The sequence below is a fragment of the Arachis ipaensis genome, chromosome B1 (genome assembly GCF_059453495.1).
Source record: "Arachis ipaensis isolate K30076 ecotype BB chromosome B1, ASM5945349v1, whole genome shotgun sequence".
Taxonomy (NCBI): domain Eukaryota; kingdom Viridiplantae; phylum Streptophyta; class Magnoliopsida; order Fabales; family Fabaceae; genus Arachis; species Arachis ipaensis.
This window is the reverse complement of record NC_142436.1, coordinates 5,953,984-5,976,008: the sequence shown is the minus strand read 5'-3', so window position 1 is coordinate 5,976,008 and position 22,025 is coordinate 5,953,984. Positions and strand designations below refer to the sequence as shown.

The following is a 22,025-nucleotide window of genomic DNA, read 5'->3' as shown; positions in this document are numbered from 1 at the left end:
GGGCCCCTCATCGAGGCCGAACTTATTAGGAAATAATGTATTCTAATTTTCTTCTATATAATTACAGATAAACAAAGGGAAAATAATAGAAGCCTACAAAGAAGACTTCAATTCCTGGCTCCTATAAATAGTACTGGAAACATAAGAGTTGCCAAACTAGATGCAGAGGCTTGTTTAAGTAATCTATTATCAGAAAGTGGCATATAACAGAAGGTCAATAATCTAATGCAGCATACTATAAAGTGAACATAAAATTTCAATGAGTAGTTCCTTTCAACATACAACAAACATTCATAAAGATGCTTACTCAGAATAATGCAGGTTGTTCAATTAGTAAGCAACAGCAGACCAACAACAGAGTGAAGGGGGGGAAAATAGGATCAATAACAAGAATAGATCCAAGTTAAGCATTCACGATATCCCTCGTCCGACAAGCTTAGAACTAATCCGTCGCGAATCGAAAATAGGTTACTACATCTACAATGTGGGATTCGAACTCGGATACTTGCTTAAGCGAACTAGTGAACTAATCACTAGATCAGCCCAAGTTGTTTAAGCATTCAGAGTTTCAACCGATATGGATAATATCCAACTTCTTGGATTAAGTGTTTACTGTTAAGCCAGAAACTATTGAATCCATGCATCAAATTCTAACACTGATGACATCGGCTAGATAAAACCAACACCATTAAAATTGATAGAACAAATTTACTTTTCTTGATAATTTTATTGAAAAAAGTTTACATTACTCACAGTGAGTGGAGTAGTTAACAATATATGATGTAAAGTTCTTAGACACAAAATGCAGATAACGAGGTTCCACCCGACAAGATAGGAAACCCCAAACTAACATTATAACCACTGCCAACATATATGCAACCGTTGCTAATTGACATGCCTCCATAGACACTTGCTCCAGTTTTGTAGGACCACAAAATCTTCCCATTTTTTGCATTCATTGCATATATTGACCCCAATAGGTCTATTGATCCAGCAAAGACAACATCATTTGCAACACTAACAGGTCCAATAGAAGTGCTGTTACTAGGATTAGCAGTGGACCATACAATTTTCCCATTATTTGCATCCATTGCCACCCAACCACCACTAGTTGTGGTTCTGTTTGATGGTGCAAGAGTGAAGTTTTTGGCCCCGGAATTTACAATGTTTGTGTAAACTCTCCTTTCGTCCGTCGCCGCACCCCATGTTCCTCCTCCTACTATTCCGCCTGGTCCAGCTTCCTGCAAAAGGGGCAAAGCTCAAAAGTGTGAATGTTTTATTCATTGATTAGTTACTGCTCTACATGTAAGCTTCAACCATACCACCTATAAACAAAAAATCAGTCATCACATCAGTGTATATTGAAAACAAGTTAAATATATTTTATATACAAATATATAATGATTGATTCAGTGACTTATTTTTTGTGTGTATATAACATTTTTTATCCACGGTGAGAATTATGAAAAGCATGAATTTGTTATGATACAACACAGTTATTGATACATGATAAAAATAAATTTTTTATGATAGGATTTGACTTTGTGTAATCTTGAAATGTGATTGAGGTTTTCATTTATCACTTCATTAGGTAATGATTTACTGTTATAATTGATTTCATTTATGATTCTAATTGCTTTATCTATGTCAAACATTTTAGTGTGACTCACACTTGAGTTCAGCCAGTCTTTGATTCAAAACGTTTTCAGGTCTTACCGTGAACCAAGTAATGTTGCCATTGTTGCGATCCAAAGCCCATGCATAGCCACTTTTCTGAACAGCAGCAACAAGATCTTTCTTAGTTCCATTAACATATACACTCAACATCATTGGTGCCTCACCAAAATCAGCATCAGGGGTAGGACCAGAAGGAGGACAACCGGGAATTGAAGCATTGTTGCATTGATAAAACCATACATCATACCCTCCTAGTTGCCGGTACCATTCGATCTTTCCAGTGTCCAAATCAAGGGCCAAGATTGAATTGGAGTGGTTTTCAGGCTCAACACAGTCATCAGGTTCAGTAGGCACTGTTCTGTTGCTCTGCCTTTCTTGACACTCAAGTATTCGTTGCGGCGCAGAGTAGAGGTTCCCAGTGGCAATGTAGACATGGTTTCTTTGAGCATCAATGGAGGGGCTGCTACCCCATATGGCTGCTCCTGCATACCCTCCAACCGTGCCATTGTTATCCGGTAACGTGTAGGTTTGCCATATGATGGCGCCGGATAAGGCATCAAGTTTCGCCATGCTGCCTCGAAATATGCAGCATCGTTCAATGGTTTCAGCTTCTTCTAGTGATGATGTTCCAACATAGTAACCTCTAATGGATACCAATGCACCATAAGTAATTCAGAATTCAATTGAAAGTGTAAGATAAAAATATTGCCACATTTGTTCAATTCTGGTTTGCAACTTAGATTGGGTAAGAACTTGCATAATGTTGAATAGCTCATCATATTCTTTGAACAATCATAGAGTATACCTCTTGATGCAAAATAAAATAAATGTCATCTCATATTTAAGGCATATTGCGTAGTAATATATTTATTATCAACAACTGAACAAGGATTTGCTGTTTTCTAACATTTTCAGATGGTTGACTTTGTGGAAACACTTTAGGTTAAATTATTATAGATGTCCCTCTAGTTTTGTTCAATTTTTAATGTCTCTTTACTTTATAAAGTTTTATTAGATTTTTTATATTACAATAGAAATCTTTTTAATTAAGATCTTGTAACTAAAATACTTCATATCAAAATCTTATAGCATATAAACAATTTTATTTCAACTAGACTTTTAATTTAAAATATTGTAGTTAAACTCCATGTTAGACAATAGGAAATAAATTGTACAAAGGGACTTAATCACAATTAAAAGAAACTTATTGAAAATTCTTTCTTCAGTATAAAAATCAAATTAGAAATGTTTGAATTATAAAACTTCAAGAATAATTAAAAAAACTTATGAATCCAAAAATAGAATAGCAGCAAACATATATATATTTTTTAAAGATGTATTTTGCCACCAAGTTCATCAGCATAACTATTGAGTATTGAGTTTAACTTTACCCCCAAAAAAAAACTAAAAAAAAACTAAAAAAGAAGAAGAAATGCAGAGTATGAATTAGAAAGAGAAAGGTGGCATTATTATTCATGTACTAACCCTTTGTAATATGTTCCAGACATGGTGATAAGTGCTGCAGGATGATGATCCAAATAGGTTAACCACAAAAGCTTACCATTTGTTCTGTTTAGACCAATAACTGCAGCAGGGCCATAAATTCCAACCATCAATAAATCATGATCACCAACTATTGTAGGAGTTGATCTTGACACTGTCCAATTCACATTGAGCACTAATCCAGTTGCATTTAGACCTGTTAATTCATGCAAGTTCTGCTTCCAAATAAGGGATCCATTTGTTTCATTCACTGCATATATGTTACCATTCCAACTTGGAAAATAAAGGGTATCTTCATATATTGCTGGTGTTGCAGTTATATCTTTTCCTGCATAGAATTTCCACTTCAAACTTAGGTTCGGTGCTGTTTTGGGGCTGATTTTAAACTCTTTATAGCCATATCTTCTGTTGAACAAATCTCCACCATGGTTCAACCAATCTTGTGAATGTTGCCACTAAAATCAAGAAAATTCAATTTGAAAATTAAATTTTATTTACTAATTTGTAGGAATTTAAGGAGCCCATTTTCTTCCACCAATACTTATATACCCTAAAAATTCTCAAAATAAAGGTTATAAATTTTTTGAAGAGTCCTACTAGAGGAATCGAACCCGCATCGTTAGCTTGGAAGGCTAGGGGTTATAGTCGACGTTTATTTATCTTTTTTTTTTTTAACGTCTCTAATTCAAAACCGAACGTGAAACTTTTGTTTCATTCGGCTCCTTTACGGAAGGGATTCAGAAAAGAAGAAATATGGAACACGGGAAAAAGATTCCGCTAACCCATAACATCTATGTCAGCCTTTCTGTATGAATACATTGAAAACGCCAATGGAATATTTGTACAATGTGTACAATGGGCTATGGGTTATATGAGTTACAAAATGAACATCACCCATAATATTAAACATCTTATATCATAAAATCACTCATCCCAAAAGCTTAAGATGATTTTGGGGTTCACTAAAGATCAAACTTTTGACCTTTCAGATCTAAAGCTCTTATACCATGTCATGATACTAATCATCCCAGAAGCTTACGCCGATGGAAAAAGGTAACACTAATGTTTATATCTCTAATACTCCCTAAACCTCCATTGTTCACATTGTACAAATATTCCATTGGCTCCCTATACTTTCCCTTTTTTTAATATTTACTACTTAACTCTACTTTTTTTTTTTCAATTTGTAAAATAAAAACTCTATTTCAACTTCTTTTAACATATAACTAAACTTGAAAGAGAAAATTTGGTTACAAAACTAATTTATTAAAAAAAAAAAAAAAAGAGTATGTGAGAGATAGGGAAGAAGTATCATACATTTGAGGTTGAAGCAAAGACCAATGCTGCATGAACACAAAACAAGAATAAACAAAAAACAAAGCCTGTGCTGAATTTAGGTGTCTCCATGCATGCAGTTGAACCTGGGAAATGAGATGAATAATAATATTAAGGAAACAAATTTTCAACAAACTAGGACATGTAATTGAAATGGAACATGTTTGCCTCAACACAATGGAATCTTATTAAATCTTTGACTACTCATTCCGGTGGCCAATATTTTGACTTTGAATCTATCTATTTTTTTATTTTTTTAAATCTTTTTTCTAATCCTACATTTATTAAATTATGTTATTTGGATTTTTCTTGCACGAAAAGTAATGTATTTTATTGTTATTCATTTCTTCCTCTGCAGACAATTGAAGATAAGTCGGACAAGAATTTATTTTGGACAACATATACTTATATAATTCACCTAATTTATTTTTTATCTTTTCTTTTTCTCTCTAAGTCCTAATTTCTTTCTTTCCTTTAATTTTTTCTTCTCCTATGATCCTATTTTTATGTTAATTTATTGAACTCATACGATCATGAGTCATTCTGTCATATCTCTTTATGAATTTGGATCCTCTAAATTTTAGATTTTCACTTAAAAAAATAAAGTGTAATTTTTTATTTTTAAATATTTTTTCTCTCTTACTTTGTTTTAATGCTGAGACAATTAATTGACTTTGAGTTTGCACTCTTTTTTCCATTCTAAACAAAACATAAAATATTTAGGATAATAATGTCTAGACAGTATGCTTTTTCTTCACGTACAAGTTGGTTTAAATGTATAACTAATAACATAAAATTAAGACCAATAATTTTTGCTTATCTTTTAAGTTTGCCAAAATTCAACTTATTTTTTAAAGGGTTTTTGACTCACTAATTTCAATTAATCTAATTACTTTCTAGATGAGTTACCAAAAAAATCCAGCTAGGGAACCAATTTTGTGTCCAATTTCAAACTAATTTTTTCTGATATTTTATTTATTTATTTATTTACCTTTTTATTCGTAATCTTCTTTCTCATCATTTTTTCCCTCCCAACACCACCACAACTTCGCCTTTGGAGTCGGCCATAGACACCATAAATCCTAAATCTTAAACCCTCCGTGGGATGAGGGTCAAATAAATAATTTTAATAGTTAGTTACCTAGTTAGACTAAAGTTAGAGAGTTGGCTAGTATTGGTTCAATTACAAAGCAAAATCAAGAGAAAAATATTGGTCATATAATATTTTTCTTTAGTATTATAAATAGATAGATATTTTAAATTTTATACTTGACAAATATATTAAGAAAAATTAAAACATGGAGAAAAAAATGTTGTTCCTAATCCTTACACTCATAATAAATAAGGAAATCAAGGAAATTCCAAAAGTCAATATTGGATAAAGACCAGCCAAGTAGTTGGTGTAAGCACGTCAGTTCTTGGGTTCTTGCACAAATTTGATTTTGAGAAATTTTGGAGGAATGAATAAAAATTACTCAATAATCAATTAATAAAAATTTTAAATATATAATTTTTAAAATTAATAAAATAAAAATACATTAAAGGATGTATAAAATAAAGAAATAAAAATAAGTTTTTTGTGAAGAGATAAATTATTCACATTTAACATATGCAGTAGCACATTGTTTTTGACATACATAATAGATATATCCATACACACACGGACATATACATAAATATTTTCTTATTTGTTCATGAATTTTATTGTTTTCAAGTAAATAAACACCTATTTTATTTATGATACTCGAACTACATTGATCTTCATACATAACTGTTAAAATAAATGTCAAACATTAGGAGGAAGAGGACAAACACTGGTTATTAATCAAAGCCCTCATTATTGTTAAGTTGCTTGATATTTTCAGAATATATCAATAAATGAAAAGGATTAGTCAGATAATATTAAAATATATTTGTCCAAGGAATAAAAATAAGTAGAAAACTTCTCATTCACTTGAAAATAAATTCTCATACTCCTGAAGTGGTTGCCCAACTCCTACAGGATGACGTTTGGAGCTTTGCTGTTGGCTTTTTTTATACAGCTTTGTTCTTAAAAAAAATTATATAGTATATTAGTATGTATCAAATCAATGTTAATTATTGTATATAAATAAGTAGAGTTTAACCATATATTTAAAATCAACAACTAAACTATTCTCACACAACAAAATTTTATATAAAGAGATAAGAGATGACTATTATCAAGTTGACTTTCCTCAATCCAGAAATGTTTTTTTCTTAATATGCAGATCGACTTTGCTTGAAAAATCCAAAAAACTCACATCATGACCAGCCATTTTGTTTAAATATTTTGTATAGCAAGCATCTTATCCTGAAATCATAAATAAGGATTCATTAAGAGTAAGAGACAGGAAGGGGTAAAAGAAGTGGTAAGGTACATACAAAAGGAGCTACAAGAATTGCTATGAATTCATTATGTACAAGCATTACTAAACCTAACATTAACATTTTCAATAATGATCATACGCCTGTAATATACAAGCTAGCTGCAAATACAATGTCACGCTTTATTGCATTAGAAGCTATCTCCATTTTTTTGCAGAGAGCAGAATTCCCCATAATAGCGGCAGAGTTTTTGAACTCGCGGCAGGTCTCATCCAACCTGACAATTGTCCTTACTATCAGACCTTCAGGAACATCTGTAAGTTCACAGATATCGGCAAACGGAGTACCCTGCAATGGAAATTAGAGATTTGACAATGGATCACAACAAATCAATGGTAAAAGTACTGAATTTGTAATTGTCTGTAGAAAGAAACCTTAGCCCATTCATAAACCACTTCAACGAGACCAAATTTGAGATTTTCTTGGGCATACTCCTCCGGGTTTATCGGCAGATGGAAGTGAGCTTGAAGTTCCCCAAGCCTTATTGCTGTATTGTACAATCTGTAACAAATACATCAAACCAGGAATTCATAATAAAATTCAACTCTTCATTACAATCTGATGTCTGAATGCAGCAAGATAAAATGACGTAATGGTAAAGGTTGCTGCCATGCGAATTGAAAGTCAGTCTAACAGATTTAAATTTTAGAAACGATCTCTTTGATTTTATGGATACAAGGATATGTGCATTTCCCAGACCCAACCAACAGGCCTTGTACACTAAGCTGCCTTTCTTACAAGACAAGACGAAAACATTTTGTTATATGAATGATTATTGATGCCTTTACTTGGCATAGGCTTCTAGGTTGCTTAAATAGAATTTCAGAAATACACAATTGCGAGTTACCTTTGTCTTGCTTTGGCCAGTGTCGGTGTGAGCGAAGGGTCAGATGTGTTCTTCTGCTGGAATACAAAAGCAGACATTAATGCCACTGCTTCTTCTGGTTCAAGATCATCCAGTTGGTTCTCAAACAAGCACTCAGTGCAAATCAACTCCTCCCCAGAATTCATCTCACAGGCGACACGTCCTTTCATTTGAACTACAAGGTCTTCATCAATACATCCAATTTTCTTCAGCACATCTATCTGGAGAAAGAGTACAGTTGAGCACAAAAAACAAGGATTACCATCCTCTTAGTAAGTAGTAAGTGAAGGGTTATTAATCATTATATCAATAACTTCTATTCTATGTAGGTCTCACCAAATAATCCAACACTGAATAAACTTTAATTTCTCACTTTACAGTATACTAACTTTAATGAATCCTAAAAAAATTATTTAATTTACCCGGCCCTGAAAGTCAGGCATCTGTTGAAGTGCATCATCAGAAATTTGAAACTGAAGATCATGTACTTCTTCTTTGTGCTTCTTCATCTCTTTAGCTAACTTTAGGTGCTCTTCCAATTTTATACACCCATGACACGGATTCTGAGACATCTTTTCTAACAACTTAGTCCACTTGTGGTATGTTTGCACAAGTAATACATCTCTCAGCTTAAGATCTGAAACAAATTTAAAGTGATACTCGATTAAGCCTAGGTTTTATAATCAGAACTGTTCGCCCAAATGTTACAAGAGAAGATGAAGACGTCCCTAAACCTAAATGAGTATGAAAAACAGCCTCAACTGTAGAAACCATCAGCATTACAGCTTACAGGTAGGAACTAATGTTTAAAAAATCGATTGCAAAGAAATGGTTTCTATAATTCAGCCATGTTTCATGCCTTTGCAACTTAACATGCCCAAAAAGCCACGTACAAGTGACAGTATTGACAAGAGAAACTTATCACGGTTTTCTTCCATTTTATTATTCTTTTTCTCTTTCAATTTTCAACTGAACATGATTTATTTGTTATATAAGTGGAAAAATGATCAAATTCAATAGTTTTTTTGAAACACAGAATGGTAAATGGTAATACCTTTCACAGGATCCAGAGCTGGAGGATACTTATTTCCATCTGATTTCAATTCCAGGAGCAGTTGAACTGTCTTTGCATAAACAGAATTACTAACATCTTCAAGAAGTCCAACTTGGTCAATTTTAATTTTGCTACTGCAAATGCATAGAAACTCTTTGCTATCAACTTCTCGGACTTCATAGCCCATTCCACTAGCAGAACCAAGATACGGCAATTTGATATTGATGACACCTCTTCCTTTGCGGGCAGAAACAGATGTAATATATTCATCTCCCATACCACGCCTTGATTTTGGAATGACAAAATAACCTTGGTCAAATGCATTACTTTGATTCTGTGAACCACCACCACTTGCATTTTCCACCGAGGATGGCATGTCAGGTTTAATCACCAAAACAATATATAACTTGTTAGTTTGAGAAGGAGTTTTCACAACCACCCCAAGCAAATGATCTTGGGCCTGCAAATCAATTATCATACAGGTTAAGCTCCTATTACACTGTCAAGGAATCAAATGGCAATTCGAGATTTTGATCCCAAGACAATAAATGAACATATTATGAAAACAGTACTCCATTACATTATGGCTTAAACTAGCTTCACAAGCAGTTATAGCATCATAACAACATAAAGAAAGTATTTCACATTCACAGTAGGTCCACTATTTTAATTCCTGCAACTTGAAGATGCATATCAAAAACTTAAACTAGTGAATCAAAGCAAGAATAAATGTTTGAGCTCTGAGAGTTGTTGGCTTTGATGAGAATTTAGTTTCACTGCTATCCTCATTCACCATCACAACTCAATTATGTTTTAGTAGTTTTGTTTTAGAAGAAGATATAAAAACTCACTGATTCTGATTTCACGACTACAACTCTTCCAGTTGTAAGAAATTGTTGTGTATTAGGGGATTGCATTATTGCCTCTGATATCTGGTTGCTGTATGTCTCAGCTTCTGTATATAAATCATAGTATTCTTCAATGGTTGGTTCGCCCTTTATACATCTGAATCGGGAGGGGGAAAAAGGCAAGCATCAGAAATCACAGAAAAATGAAATAAGCAACATTCTAGGGGGAAAATCTGACAGCTGATAACTGGTCATCAATGTGAATATTTAAAAATCAATCAGGACATCTAATAACAAATCTCATCAAAGGAAACCCCCACTCATCTGAGGTGAGAAAGGAATAGTATCATATGCATGCAGATAGATGAATGAAAACTCCCTTGCACTTATGTACAATTACACACGCACAGTATCCTCACCTACCATGAGATGCAGTTAAATTTACGAGTATAAATTATGATGGCCAAAAGATTCTCTTATGAAAGATGTGAAAGGAAGCCTGAGACAATAATACTGAAGAGAAGGACAGGATATTGGCTTACTCAATAGCTTTTGTGGGCTGATTAAGTTTTAACTTCAAAAGTTGTTGCATTTCTGGAAGTTTTTTTTGAGCATGGAATTCTGCAAAACTTCTTTTTAGCATGTCCTCAACCTGCAACGAATGTGATAATAATTCAACAAGAGAGTTGAGAATAAAAATAACAACCAAGACTTGTCCCCCTGTTAAGTTTGATAAGCTACATGAACTAGATCAGATGACAACTAATGCAAACCACCATCAAATTTTTATGACATGATCAAAAGGGATGAAACTTAAAACTGTTTAAATAAATTGAAAATAATATTTGTATTTAAGGATAGTATTTTCATTAATACTAAATTTGTAATGATGGAGGCTGCAATTGCAATATTGCTGAGAGTTATTACCATTTACTAAATGGTCATGTTGAACCATGCACAGGTTGTAATATATTAGAACAGAACATATCCCTTTGAAGTCTTTCATTCCACACTTTATCCAACTGCCTCCTAAAACCAAAAATGCTCTATGAACACCAAGAACCCACCACGTAAAGTGTATATTCATGTGTTCCACATATTTTTCCAACTAATCAACCACCAAAATAATCAAACTTCTCATGAATACCGAAATCAGCCACCTCTGTACTTTTATATTTTTATTTGTATTTTGATTATAAATGTGAATTAAGTTTGATTATATTGTTTATAAAGTCTGATTATAAAGGTGAATTTAGTTTGATTATATTATTTATGAAATTTGATTATAAATGTAAATGAGTCATTCTGTATTTCTATACGGGTGATTGATTGGTGACTGATTCCTGATATCCATGTAGTATGGTTGTCCTAATAATATACTTATTGGATTCGAATCAACTCCCAATTAATCATAATCCAATCCACTTTAACTGTCAGAAACCAGTACAAGAACAAGAAAAATGAACATACTATGATATGTATACTCAAAAAGCTTGTGCAATACCAATAAGATACAAGTGAGATCAGAAAATAGTACTAGAGTTTGAGAGGTTCAAGTCTTTCCCAAGCACCAATTCTGCTATTCTCTTCTTTTCACCTCCCATCACCACCAATATAATATCCCCCTTTGTAGAAAATTCCACAGAATCTCCACTCTCTTTTCTCATCTCTCAAAGTTGTTGGCTAAAGAGCATGTGAATGGTTTTCTATCTAATATGTCCTCTCACAAGAGTCTCTTTTGAACTTTAAGCATGGACAATGAACATGTTCATTTGCACCTTGTGCTGAAACTTAATTTTTGTAGAAGAATAAGGCACAACAAACATCAAACACTACACCTCGATCATAAAAACTCTAATACCGTCTCATAAACCATCCCTCTTAAAAATGTAAGTTATTTGGAAAAAGCATGTGAATGGTTTGCTATCTATCAGAAACACACTAATACTTTGTTATCCTGTCAGACATAAGTTAGACCATCAAAGAAGACCAGTGACGCACATGTCCAACATCTCCCAATATGACCATACTTTCTGGTTGCAAAACAAACCCAGCAATGACGTTACTATGAGATTAGAGTTGATCTTCATAATAACAGGATCTTCAGAGTAGCAGGATGACAAATAGAGGAATCAGTCTTGCATTTATTTAAGAAATCAAGTTCCCTCTTCTAAACTGATCTCAAATTGACATCTCTATCAAAATAGATTTATCTCATTCTCACTCTTTCTGCTACTAGAAAGCAGAAAACTGCAAGAGAAAAGAAAATGATTGCCATGTGTACCTTCAATTCTTCAACTCGAAGGAGATGTAGGATCATAATATAGGTTAGCCTAAACTGAGACTCCAGACGAGTTGCACTTCCAACAGTAACATGCTTTAGATCTCTTTCCTCTGGGAGTTCATCACGACACATTAAAATGACAGTACCAATCTTATCAAGTCCTCTTCTGCCAGCACGTCCTGCCATTTGAGTATATTCTCCTGGTAATAGCTGCCTGAATTCCTTCCCATCAAACTTCCTTAGACCATCAAAGACTACCTGCAAAAGGAATTTAAATGACATATCTGGAACTAAAAGTAATCACATGTTTTTCAACACTGGCAAGTAGATAAAAAGGCTTGTAAAATTAATCACCCTCTTACTTGTTGATATTGAAAAGGACCAACAGAAAACTATGAACATAGCAGCCTATTTGCTAGCAGCAGTTACACTGGGTGTGACTGTGAATCACATGATTACATTTTTAAAATAGGTAGATTTTCAATGTTATGCTTTCATGTCTTTTCTTCCTGAGACCCCTTTGCTCGAGTTATATGAGTGAGTTTTTTGTACCTTTTTGTCTCTATATCATGTTATTTGAGTGCCTGATCCAGTAAACTTTCCACTCTTTTTGAGTGTCGAGATCATTTAATTTTAAAAAATAAAATAAAATAAAGTTTCTGAGTAAATATGTATACAAAAATTATTTGAATTTGAATATACTTATGGACATAGCCTTGCTTGAAAATTCCAATGCATCATCTCCGTGTTAGCAGCATCACTTAAAAGAGACTTACAGTTCTAGCAGGTGCATTTACTCCCATTGCAAATGTCTCCGTTGAAAACAAGACCTAGAAGAACAAAAGCCAGGATGTTCGATGACAATTAAAAGTTAAATACAAACAGACAAAATAAAGTAGCTTGTAGCATCTTTCTCAAAGAGTATGCTTTTACGTAAGGTCAGAGGAAACCATGAATGTCATATATAACAAAATGAAAGCATCTCACCTTGATAACACCACGGCAAAATAGCATTTCGACAACCTCCTTTACAATTGGAAGGAGGCCAGCATGATGCACGCCAATCCCTCTACGAAGAAGATCTTGGACTCGAACAACCTGGAAATAACATAAGCAACTAGAAGACCAGCTCAAATATAAAAATACTAAGCTGTTGGACAACAAACCTGCGGTAAATTTCTGTCAGAACCCTTTAGTCGTGAAAATGCTTTGTCACAGAAAACTCGAATCTCACTTTTCTCTGAGCTACTTGTGAGGTCAGTTCCCGTCATACTATCAGCTGATCTATCACAGCGGTTCTTAGAGAAACAAAATATAACAACCTGCACTCCCAAGGAAAATTACAAATGCAAAAATAAATTAACAACGACAACAATAACAACAACAATGCTAACAATTTTCTCCGTTGAAGAGATGAATTTTGCTTTTAAAAAAATTTAAAAAATAAAAAGAAAAAAAGGACTGGACCCAGAACTACACATTAACAACAGTAACAGATGAGCAAATTATTTTACTAGGCCACCTGCCATATCAAGTATCAACCAATGAAATCATTCCCCATCTAGGACTTAACAGTCTAGATCCATTAGGATCATGGAAAAAATTATGTCTAAAAAGAGTTTACAGGTATCAATTAAAAAAAAAAACGAGTATTAATAGCGAGCTGTAATTTTGACCTAATAATAATAATAGAATCAAGAGCTCCGAAATCCTATTAAAATTTCTTATGAAAAGGAAATTCAGAAACACTAGAACCACTTTTAACATTAAATTATGGTCTAGCACTCAGTAAAAGAGGGTGAGAACCAAAAAAAGCAATTCAGTAAAAATATGTATATTTTAGAAACAACTAGTCACTAAAGTGGTCCGCTACTAAGTGGTTGTTTATAACATTTTTAACCAATTAAGTAACTGTTCCTATACTGGAAATAGTTTACAAAAGATTTCTTCAGTAATTTAACTTAAAATATTAACAAGAACATAATCAACATACAGGCAACAATGACTTTTTGGAGAGTTTGTTGATCAGCATCAACCACATTGAAGCATCTGCTCTCCTCAGTTCCCAATTGTTCTGGCCATTCCCATTATTCTGATAGCCTCTGCCAGTTCCAGAGAAATTATTCCCATGCTGTTTTCCTCGAGACATATTATCCCGTTTTTGAACTCGGGCATTGTCACGGCCTGCTGAAGTCCCCGTCTTTGGCCCGGAACCACCAGCTGTCAAATTCTTTTTCTTTGAAACATCTTTTGCAGCTTTCAATCCCTGAGGCAGAAATGTTTCATTTTCACAAATTTTGTAAAGTTCTCCAGAATAAAATAGGCAGTGCTCCAATGGGACAGGTCTTTTTGTTGTCCTGGTGATAAAATTGATCATTATAATAGGAAAAACCACGAGATTCAAGATAGTCAAGGGAATTTAAAACTTCTATTTTATGTTCAGCTTAGATTTCAGTATGTATCTATGCTGTCAAATAAATAAATAAAATAAATGAAATCAACATACCCTACAAATAGAAATAATAGAAGCTACTTAAATCTATTCTCACTGTTCATATTATATAAACAACAATAATAATAACAACCAAGCCTTACACCACTAAGTGTGATCAGCGATATCTACGGTTAAACCATTTAAATCTAAATCTTTGATGTACATGATATATCTTATATAATATTAATAACAAAATTAAAACCAAAACCTAAATTTCATGGATTAAGTGATGCTCCGGATAAAAGGAAAATATATGGAATAGGAGATGCACAGTGTTACAAATTAAATAAAACGGCCAAGTTAAAGAGGAAATCCAAATATTGATTTGCACACTGTAATTACTAATTCATTCATACAGTAAAAATTTCTACCAAGGTAGATCAAATATTGATTTAATATGATTATTGAGCACATCCCCCACCCCGGGGGGCGGAGCTCTTTCCCTCCTCTTCCCCTCACCATATCTGAGATCTATATATTGTTGTTGGCATGCTCTCACACATTTCCAGAAAAAAGGTAATGTTAGAAATAAAGGTCCTACATGTTGAATAGAATTTCAACTACTAAATGGCCCTCAAGACCATAACAGAGATTTACTACTTACCCTGTGACACGGATCTCTTTTTGTTTTGTCCTACCAATCCAATCCGCAAATTCAACAGTATTAGGTACCTGCAAGGAAATAAAAAAAATAGCTTTGCAGAATAATACAATGCAAAAGGGATGACAATCTTAGGGCCCATGGAGATATGAAACAATAAACAATTACAATGAACTGATGTTGCAACGTAGAAATACAGTGATAAGAAAAATAGCCACAGTATTATCTCTCTGGTATTCTAAGCTTTTGGTTAATCTACTTAAAAATGTAATAAAATAACTTTAAAAAATGGGAGAGGGGGAGAAGGGGGGGGGGGGGGGGGGGGGGAGGAGGTTGCAATCCCAAGGCTAGTTTAATTAAATTTACAGCTTACGGAATACGGTCTCCAAACTTTTCTTTACTTTTTATTATGAAAATATTCATGGCCATCCCTTAATGCTTATTGCTCTTTCAGTTGTCACAAACAAGTACAGCTTCAGAAGTATCAGAACCAAAAATGTTTTGCACAGATCACAGAATATCAAGAATAACTCATTCCAATTAGCAAATCAATTAACGACCATTTTATGAGTAGTAGTAGTAGTGAGTACCGTGGCTGAAAGGAGGATGATATTGATGTGCCTTGGAAGCATGATGATTACTTCTTCCCAAACAACCCCTCTTTCAACATCATTGACATAGTGAACCTCATCAAATATTACCTACCAGGTTTTCGCAGAAAATAAATAAGTAAATGAATTTAAATTGCTACAAATTCATAAAACCAGTCTTATATTGAGTTCTTTACCCATTCAATGTCACGAATAATATCAGCACCCCTGTACAGCATCGATCTTAAAATTTCAGTGGTCATAATGAGACAAGAAGCCTCGGGCCTCAAGCTTACATCGCCAGTAAGAAGCCCAACATCAAACTTCCCACAGAAATCTCTGTATTTCTGATTGCTGATTGTTTTTATTGGAGCAGTATACACAGCTCTAGTGCAGTGCTGTATAAGAATATAGAAAAAGAAAATTCAAAATGAATTTGAGACACTCCTTGTTATGCAGTCAAATTTAAGGTAGATGAATAACAATATAAGCTAAGGTCATACTGAGGATAGTTGACCTAAAGCACTATTGAATTTAATCACAGTGCTCAATGGTATCATGCAATGTGGTTGAAGCTTCAAGTCATGCAACTACTACACAAAGAAGCACCAAGAAAAAGAAACTGAACTGACAGTCAAAGTCCAAGGCATACTTTTGATGCTAAAGCGAATGCATATTCAGCAACAACTGTCTTTCCAGCTGATGTGTGAGCAGCCACAAAAACAGATTCCCCTTTTTCAAGATAATAAATAGCCTGCAATGATTATATAAAGGGAGAAACAAAAATTATAAGGAAGAATATAAACAGAATATTCAGAGCTAGAAATGCCATTGAAAGATAATAAAAGCTAAGTGACTAGTCATATTAAAAAATCATACAATCTACGTAACTTCTCACGACTAAAGATAATACAATCAAGTGGCTACCTTATTAACTTAATACAATCTACGTGACTTCTCGTAATTAAGGGTAAAATGAAAATTTATCGACTATCAGAAAGAATAATCCTCTGCAAGTTTGCAAGCTACGAAGAACATAAATCTCTTCAACAAAAGATGACTTATAACGAAACTAATTAAAAAATTGACAAAGGTCTGCCAACAGCATATGATCCAATCTACAGAGGCCAAAAGAAAATGCTTCCAATTAAAAACGGACACCTGTATCATCAAGAATTTCGGATGATGTGACATCCCAAACATTAATACATTCAACTACATGCATTTTCGGGAGCATGAACTAACTAACAGACAGATGAGCAAAGATAAAAGAAAGAAATATAAAGGAAGAAAACAAGTGTAAAAGTAGAAAGTGTAGCTTGTGCCATAAGTAAGATAAGGGGGAAAAAAGTGAAAAGGTGAGTTCTTTTGCGGGCTGTTGCGCGTGCCCTATAACCGACTAACCGTAGATCAGTTTTTGTTGACTGGTTTCGGAGAAAGAATTTGTGGCAAGTGGCAATGTGCCATATATGACACCGTTTGGGGGGTAATTGGTTGGAGTGTAATTCTAGCACCTTCAATGATAAATTTTAAGACAAGCTTGTTTTGTGAGATAGGGTTAGCATTTGGCCTGTATTTGGTGTAACACTCATGATCTTTTTAGAGGAACTAGTCTTCATCTTGCTTGAGGTTGTAAGTTATGCTTCTTGGATAGTATTATCTTGTTATTTCTTTGCTCTTGATAGGAGAATTTCTTGCGTTATTACTTTGTCTTTTTCATAATACTATTTTTATTTTCTTTCAGCCAAAAAGGAAAAAGAATGAAATAAATTGTTATCTCAAAAAGCAATTACTTGAATTGAAGGCATAAAATAAATAAATAAACGGGGGAACCATTTTGCTTTCTTGCTTTTATCCAGTGTTCTACTTAACAACTACTGAGTGCCTATATTTGCAGTTTTCAGACATCTGTGCCAGAATATGGTCATTTACCCAGATGACAAATAAGAAGAAATTACTACAACACAATTAAGTATACCTCCTTCTGAAAAGAATCCAATTCAAAGGGAAATTCAAGTGCCATATCAGGAACGAGTTCATAAAAGCGTTCTGCAATTCGTCCACTGGCCTCATGCATAGCCCAAGCCTGCCAAAAGAATAGCTTTCTTGTCTTAAGCATTGCCAAACAAAAAGCAACGAAATGATTATTCATGACAAGAAACACGAAGCATCTCATGCAAAACTTGCAACGACGTCTGCTCATAACTACTTACTTTCTGCTGCCCAACTTCATTTCCGAATCCATCCAAATGCAGTTTTGATTCCACTGAGTCAGCTGACAGAATATCATCAAGTGATATTTCGTTGTCATGTGCTTGGCTGAATTCCTCAGCCGTCCCAGCTTCAATTTCCAAGGTAACAGTCTCCGATTCAGATAAATGACCTTTGCAAACAACATCATCATCAACCACAAAATAGACCAGAAAGAATTTGGTCTAATGGAGATATGCATTGGTTCCATTTCATTACAATATAATGCAAGAAATTCCAAATGGAAAATGCAGGTCAGAATATCTGCATTTGTCAATAAGTTATAAGTGTAGGTCAAATACCATCCTCTTGTTCTTTAGTAGGATCCTCCTCTTGTTCTTCAACAACATCAGCTTCCCAAGCCTTCTTAAATAGGTCATCAAATTGAACAGATAGTCCCCTCTACATAACATGCATGATTCAAGAACTAGTCAATACAACAACAACAAAGCCTTATCCCACTAGGTGGGGCTGGCTACATGGATCAGACGACGCCATTGAACTCTATCATGTATCATGTCTACAGTGACTGTCCATACGTAGGTCTTCTTTGATCACCTCATGTATATGATTGTTTCTTAAATATAATCGAAAAGGCACATACTTAAATTCACAGTAACGTGTAAACATTGAAACATTTTTTCACAAATATGGATGGAGAAAATGGCTACAGAATGATAAACTGACCAGTTTTTCAACCGACAGGCTCTTGATTGACTTGGTATCCTCATAAACAGTCCATGAGTATGGATATGGCTTAAATAAGATAAAAACACAACTTGCATGAGTTATAGCAAATTCAAACTATGAAATATGAACAAGTTAAAACATGAAGTCCTATCCATCACAAAACGAATAACAAGAATATAAATAACCTTGAGCGCACCAAGGTCCACTCCATGCTTTAAGCTGGGAGGGATTGTCTGAGCCGACCCACCACTCAAAATTTCATGCACCCATTCACCATTTGAAGCACCTTCCGGAAGAATTCTTTCCATCGCTTGGGAATCATCCAAACCACCTGGGCGGAAGGGCCGATTATTGATGCTTCCTCTAACAAAGTCCTTCGCAGAAGTACGGGGCAATGGCCCAGATTCTACAGCTCCTGATGTTAGATCTGATACATCCACCTAATAAAACATTATAGGCACCAGGGATGAAAGCAAAAGAAAATCAATTAAGAAACTTAAATTAATTATTTTTGTTGTTGTAACCAAAGCTTTCTCAATACAGATTCAAAATTGCAAGTGCATATCCTTGTATCAAACTAAATGGAACATCTTCTGGGATCACAGATATAATAAACAAAGCACTTCACACCTCCTCAAATTTTGGTTCCCATCTTCCTTTAACCAATTCACTATTTGATCGTCGAAATGGTGGTTCCCAAATTGGAACTACAACAGACCGTGGTAATGATGGCTCTAGAGGAACCTCAGCCCTGTCAAACCAATCAAATTCCCATTGCCTCCCAGCTTTTTCTGGTGAAAACTCATCAGGATCCAATCTTGGCTTGAGATATGTCTCTTCTATATAGTTTTTTATAGATTCAGGGGTCTCACTGGGAAATGCAGGTGGCTGAAATAAAGAACCCAAAAATTAGCAATCAAAATAGAAGTTCGACTTGGGGCTTTGATGTTTAACCGTAAAATAGAAAAAAAAATGTAGCCAAAGGTTGTGAGGCAAGGGGTGAGATGTAAAAAGCAAAAGCATTAACACATCCATTTAACTTGCTAATTGTGATTCAGTCTTTTGACCCTTAGAAAATAAATAAGCAACTGACTCAAATGTTTGCATTTAACATCCTTTTTTCCTTCATTGTACAATTCATAAATCTTTTTATAGAATGAAACTAAAATACTCATCTTTTTATGTCAGTAACCAGCAAGATATTAAGATTAAGATGTAACTAATTTCATTAAATGCATGGTGTAAACATATAAGTATAGAATGTAAATTAAATTTACATCATTAGCTTGCTTTAAAAATAAAAGCTTAGTTAAGTGTAATATGGTCTTTTAGCTACATATTCAAGTAATCAAGTTTAGCACACAAAATATAAATGTAAATGGTTTCTGCTCAAATAATATGATAATGTGCTGCTTAACTATATTTTCTTGCACAACTGTTTCGATTTGAACTACCTTGCTTGAAACAAACAAGCAATAGTACATAATAACAAACCATTCTTTCCTCAATATTTTGCAGAGCAGGTTACCAAAGAAAGAAACCACATAACACATAGAAACACCGCATAATTATAGAAACACAATTGAAACAGTAAATTGTAGGGGGGGGGGGGGATAAAAGTCAAATATTTATTCAATTTGGTTATGAATTGATAAGATGGAGCACATACAACAACAACAACCTGTTTAGCTTTCAGGTTTGGAAAACCACCAAACCAGGTTTTTAAAAAATAAAACTTCTATCCCAGATTGAAATCAAAATTATCTAGTTCCAACTGTTCTTGATTTTGAAAAAGTGAATAAGCTACAGAAAAAGCCATCCCCCATTGTTAAATGTAAATAATAAAACTTCAAAAGAAAAAACAAAAATAAGAATTCATATTGAAATTAAAACATTCTAAGAAGGAAGACAGCTTCAATCCAAATCGTAATTTGAACAAAACCTAAACCCTAAACTAAAACATGGTAAAAACTCTTTTCACATTACATCTGATCAGCTAAATAAATCAAGTGACGCCATTGTATGCTATTTTAAACCATGAATATAGACATGCTGCGACTTTTAACCTCTTCATCTAAAACTTTTCTTCTTCTGAGTTCTGACCACTACAAATGTTAAAGATATATTTAAATGAAATGTAGGATAAAGCAAAGCAAAAGTACTTAATGTAACCATCCACCATCTCAAAAGTCATACAAACACAAGCATCTAATTGAACAACAATGTAAAACTTTTAGCAATTAAACTATCTTCAACTTCAAATACCTACATTTTATGGCACTAAGTAACATATTCCTACAGTGAGTCTCCACAAGTGGGAACTAACATATTCCACTAGGACCAAACACAAATAATAGTAATACATGCTAGTACTTGCATTTAAATCCTAGTGACTACTCACGTGATGTATGTTAAACAGTTTAGTCAATCCATCTCTCAGTTATCAGTTACATCTTCTTCATGTCAGTATTAACCTTAAATATTTTGGGTGAAACCCATAGTTCAGCAGCACCTATAACTGGAAACCCAACTAATCTGGCTCAACTGTAGAGGTAATTGATCAAAGTGACAATTAATTTGAAACTTGAAGCCGAAGGAATAATTAAACTAACACTATGATAGAGCAAAAACCTAAAATTTAAAAATAAAAATAAAAATAAAAAAACTAAAAGAGGCGGTAAAAGAAAGGAATAATAGTAGATAAGAAACTGACCAGAACGAAATCGGGAATGGACCTAAGAGGGTTGGGGCGCTCAACGGTGGTGACGGGCTCCACTCGGAGGTGGCCGCTGTGACCCGAGAACCCGACCCGGAATCCGAGGTCATTCGCGACTGGGAGCGGAGGATCCATTTAGTAACTCGGTCTATGTGTTTTGTGATTTTGAGAAAGAAGATGAAGAAAGCATAGCTTGCAGGGTTTTTTATTTTTCGCGGGTTTTAGCTTTACACTTTTTACAAAGGAAGGTTAACTGCAACAACGAGTAACACGGACTTTGTACGAGTGTTTTGGGTTTTATGTTTGAAATGAAAATGAAATTGAAATTGAAATTTTAAATGCCAAAATGGAAATGCACAAGGGAGGTTTTGGTATCTTTGCTTTTTGCCTTTAGAGTTTTAGGCCTCCAAGAAATCAATAATTAAAATTTCATGAAATTATATTACACATTTTATTTTTTATATTGGAAAAAAAAATATGAGTAGATGTGTTCAAATTCAAACCGATCTAAATTAAATTGCTCATTCAATCCAATTCAAATCGAAAATCGATTAAAACCGCACTAATTCGGATTTAATTGGATTCTATTTTTTACAAACTACTGGATTTGATCGGATTTCGGATCTACTTTTCATAACCGATTCAATCCAATCCAAACCGCATAATGTGCTATAATATTATTATTTTATTATTATATTTATAATTATACTTA

The 22,025-nt window shown here is 33.9% G+C and overlaps 2 protein-coding genes across 3 annotated transcripts; both read right to left on the bottom strand.

The window, feature by feature from the left end:
- Positions 1-694: 694 nt before the first annotated feature.
- On the bottom strand, positions 695-4,726 carry LOC107610048 (uncharacterized). The gene is made up of 4 exons (XM_016312150.3): positions 4,498-4,726; positions 3,163-3,635; positions 1,717-2,320; positions 695-1,241 (listed from the first exon to the last, which is right to left on the bottom strand). The coding sequence occupies exons 1-4, from the start codon at positions 4,585-4,587 to the stop codon at positions 792-794; spliced, it is 1,617 nt and encodes a 538-aa protein (XP_016167636.1). The 5' UTR covers positions 4,588-4,726; the 3' UTR covers positions 695-791.
- A 2,085-nt stretch (positions 4,727-6,811) lies between these two features.
- LOC107609902 (RNA helicase, ATP-dependent, SK12/DOB1 protein) lies at positions 6,812-21,671 on the bottom strand. 2 transcript variants are annotated; one of them, XM_016311988.3, is made up of 23 exons: positions 21,311-21,671; positions 19,228-19,485; positions 18,783-19,037; positions 18,595-18,663; positions 18,210-18,309; positions 17,871-18,040; positions 17,636-17,743; positions 16,310-16,411; positions 15,855-16,055; positions 15,658-15,768; positions 15,071-15,138; positions 13,966-14,329; positions 13,139-13,294; positions 12,960-13,070; positions 12,749-12,802; positions 11,973-12,230; positions 10,231-10,340; positions 9,692-9,845; positions 8,841-9,300; positions 8,209-8,423; positions 7,769-8,007; positions 7,296-7,422; positions 6,812-7,209 (listed from the first exon to the last, which is right to left on the bottom strand). In XM_016311988.3, exons 1-23 carry the CDS (start codon positions 21,446-21,448, stop codon positions 6,997-6,999), a joined length of 4,041 nt encoding a protein of 1,346 aa, XP_016167474.1. In that variant the 5' UTR covers positions 21,449-21,671; the 3' UTR covers positions 6,812-6,996. The 2 variants fall into 2 exon arrangements, with proteins under 2 accessions (XP_016167474.1, XP_016167537.1); XM_016312051.3 differs by lacking the exons at positions 19,228-19,485; positions 21,311-21,671 and having other exon boundaries at positions 18,794-19,024.
- Positions 21,672-22,025: the final 354 nt, after the last annotated feature.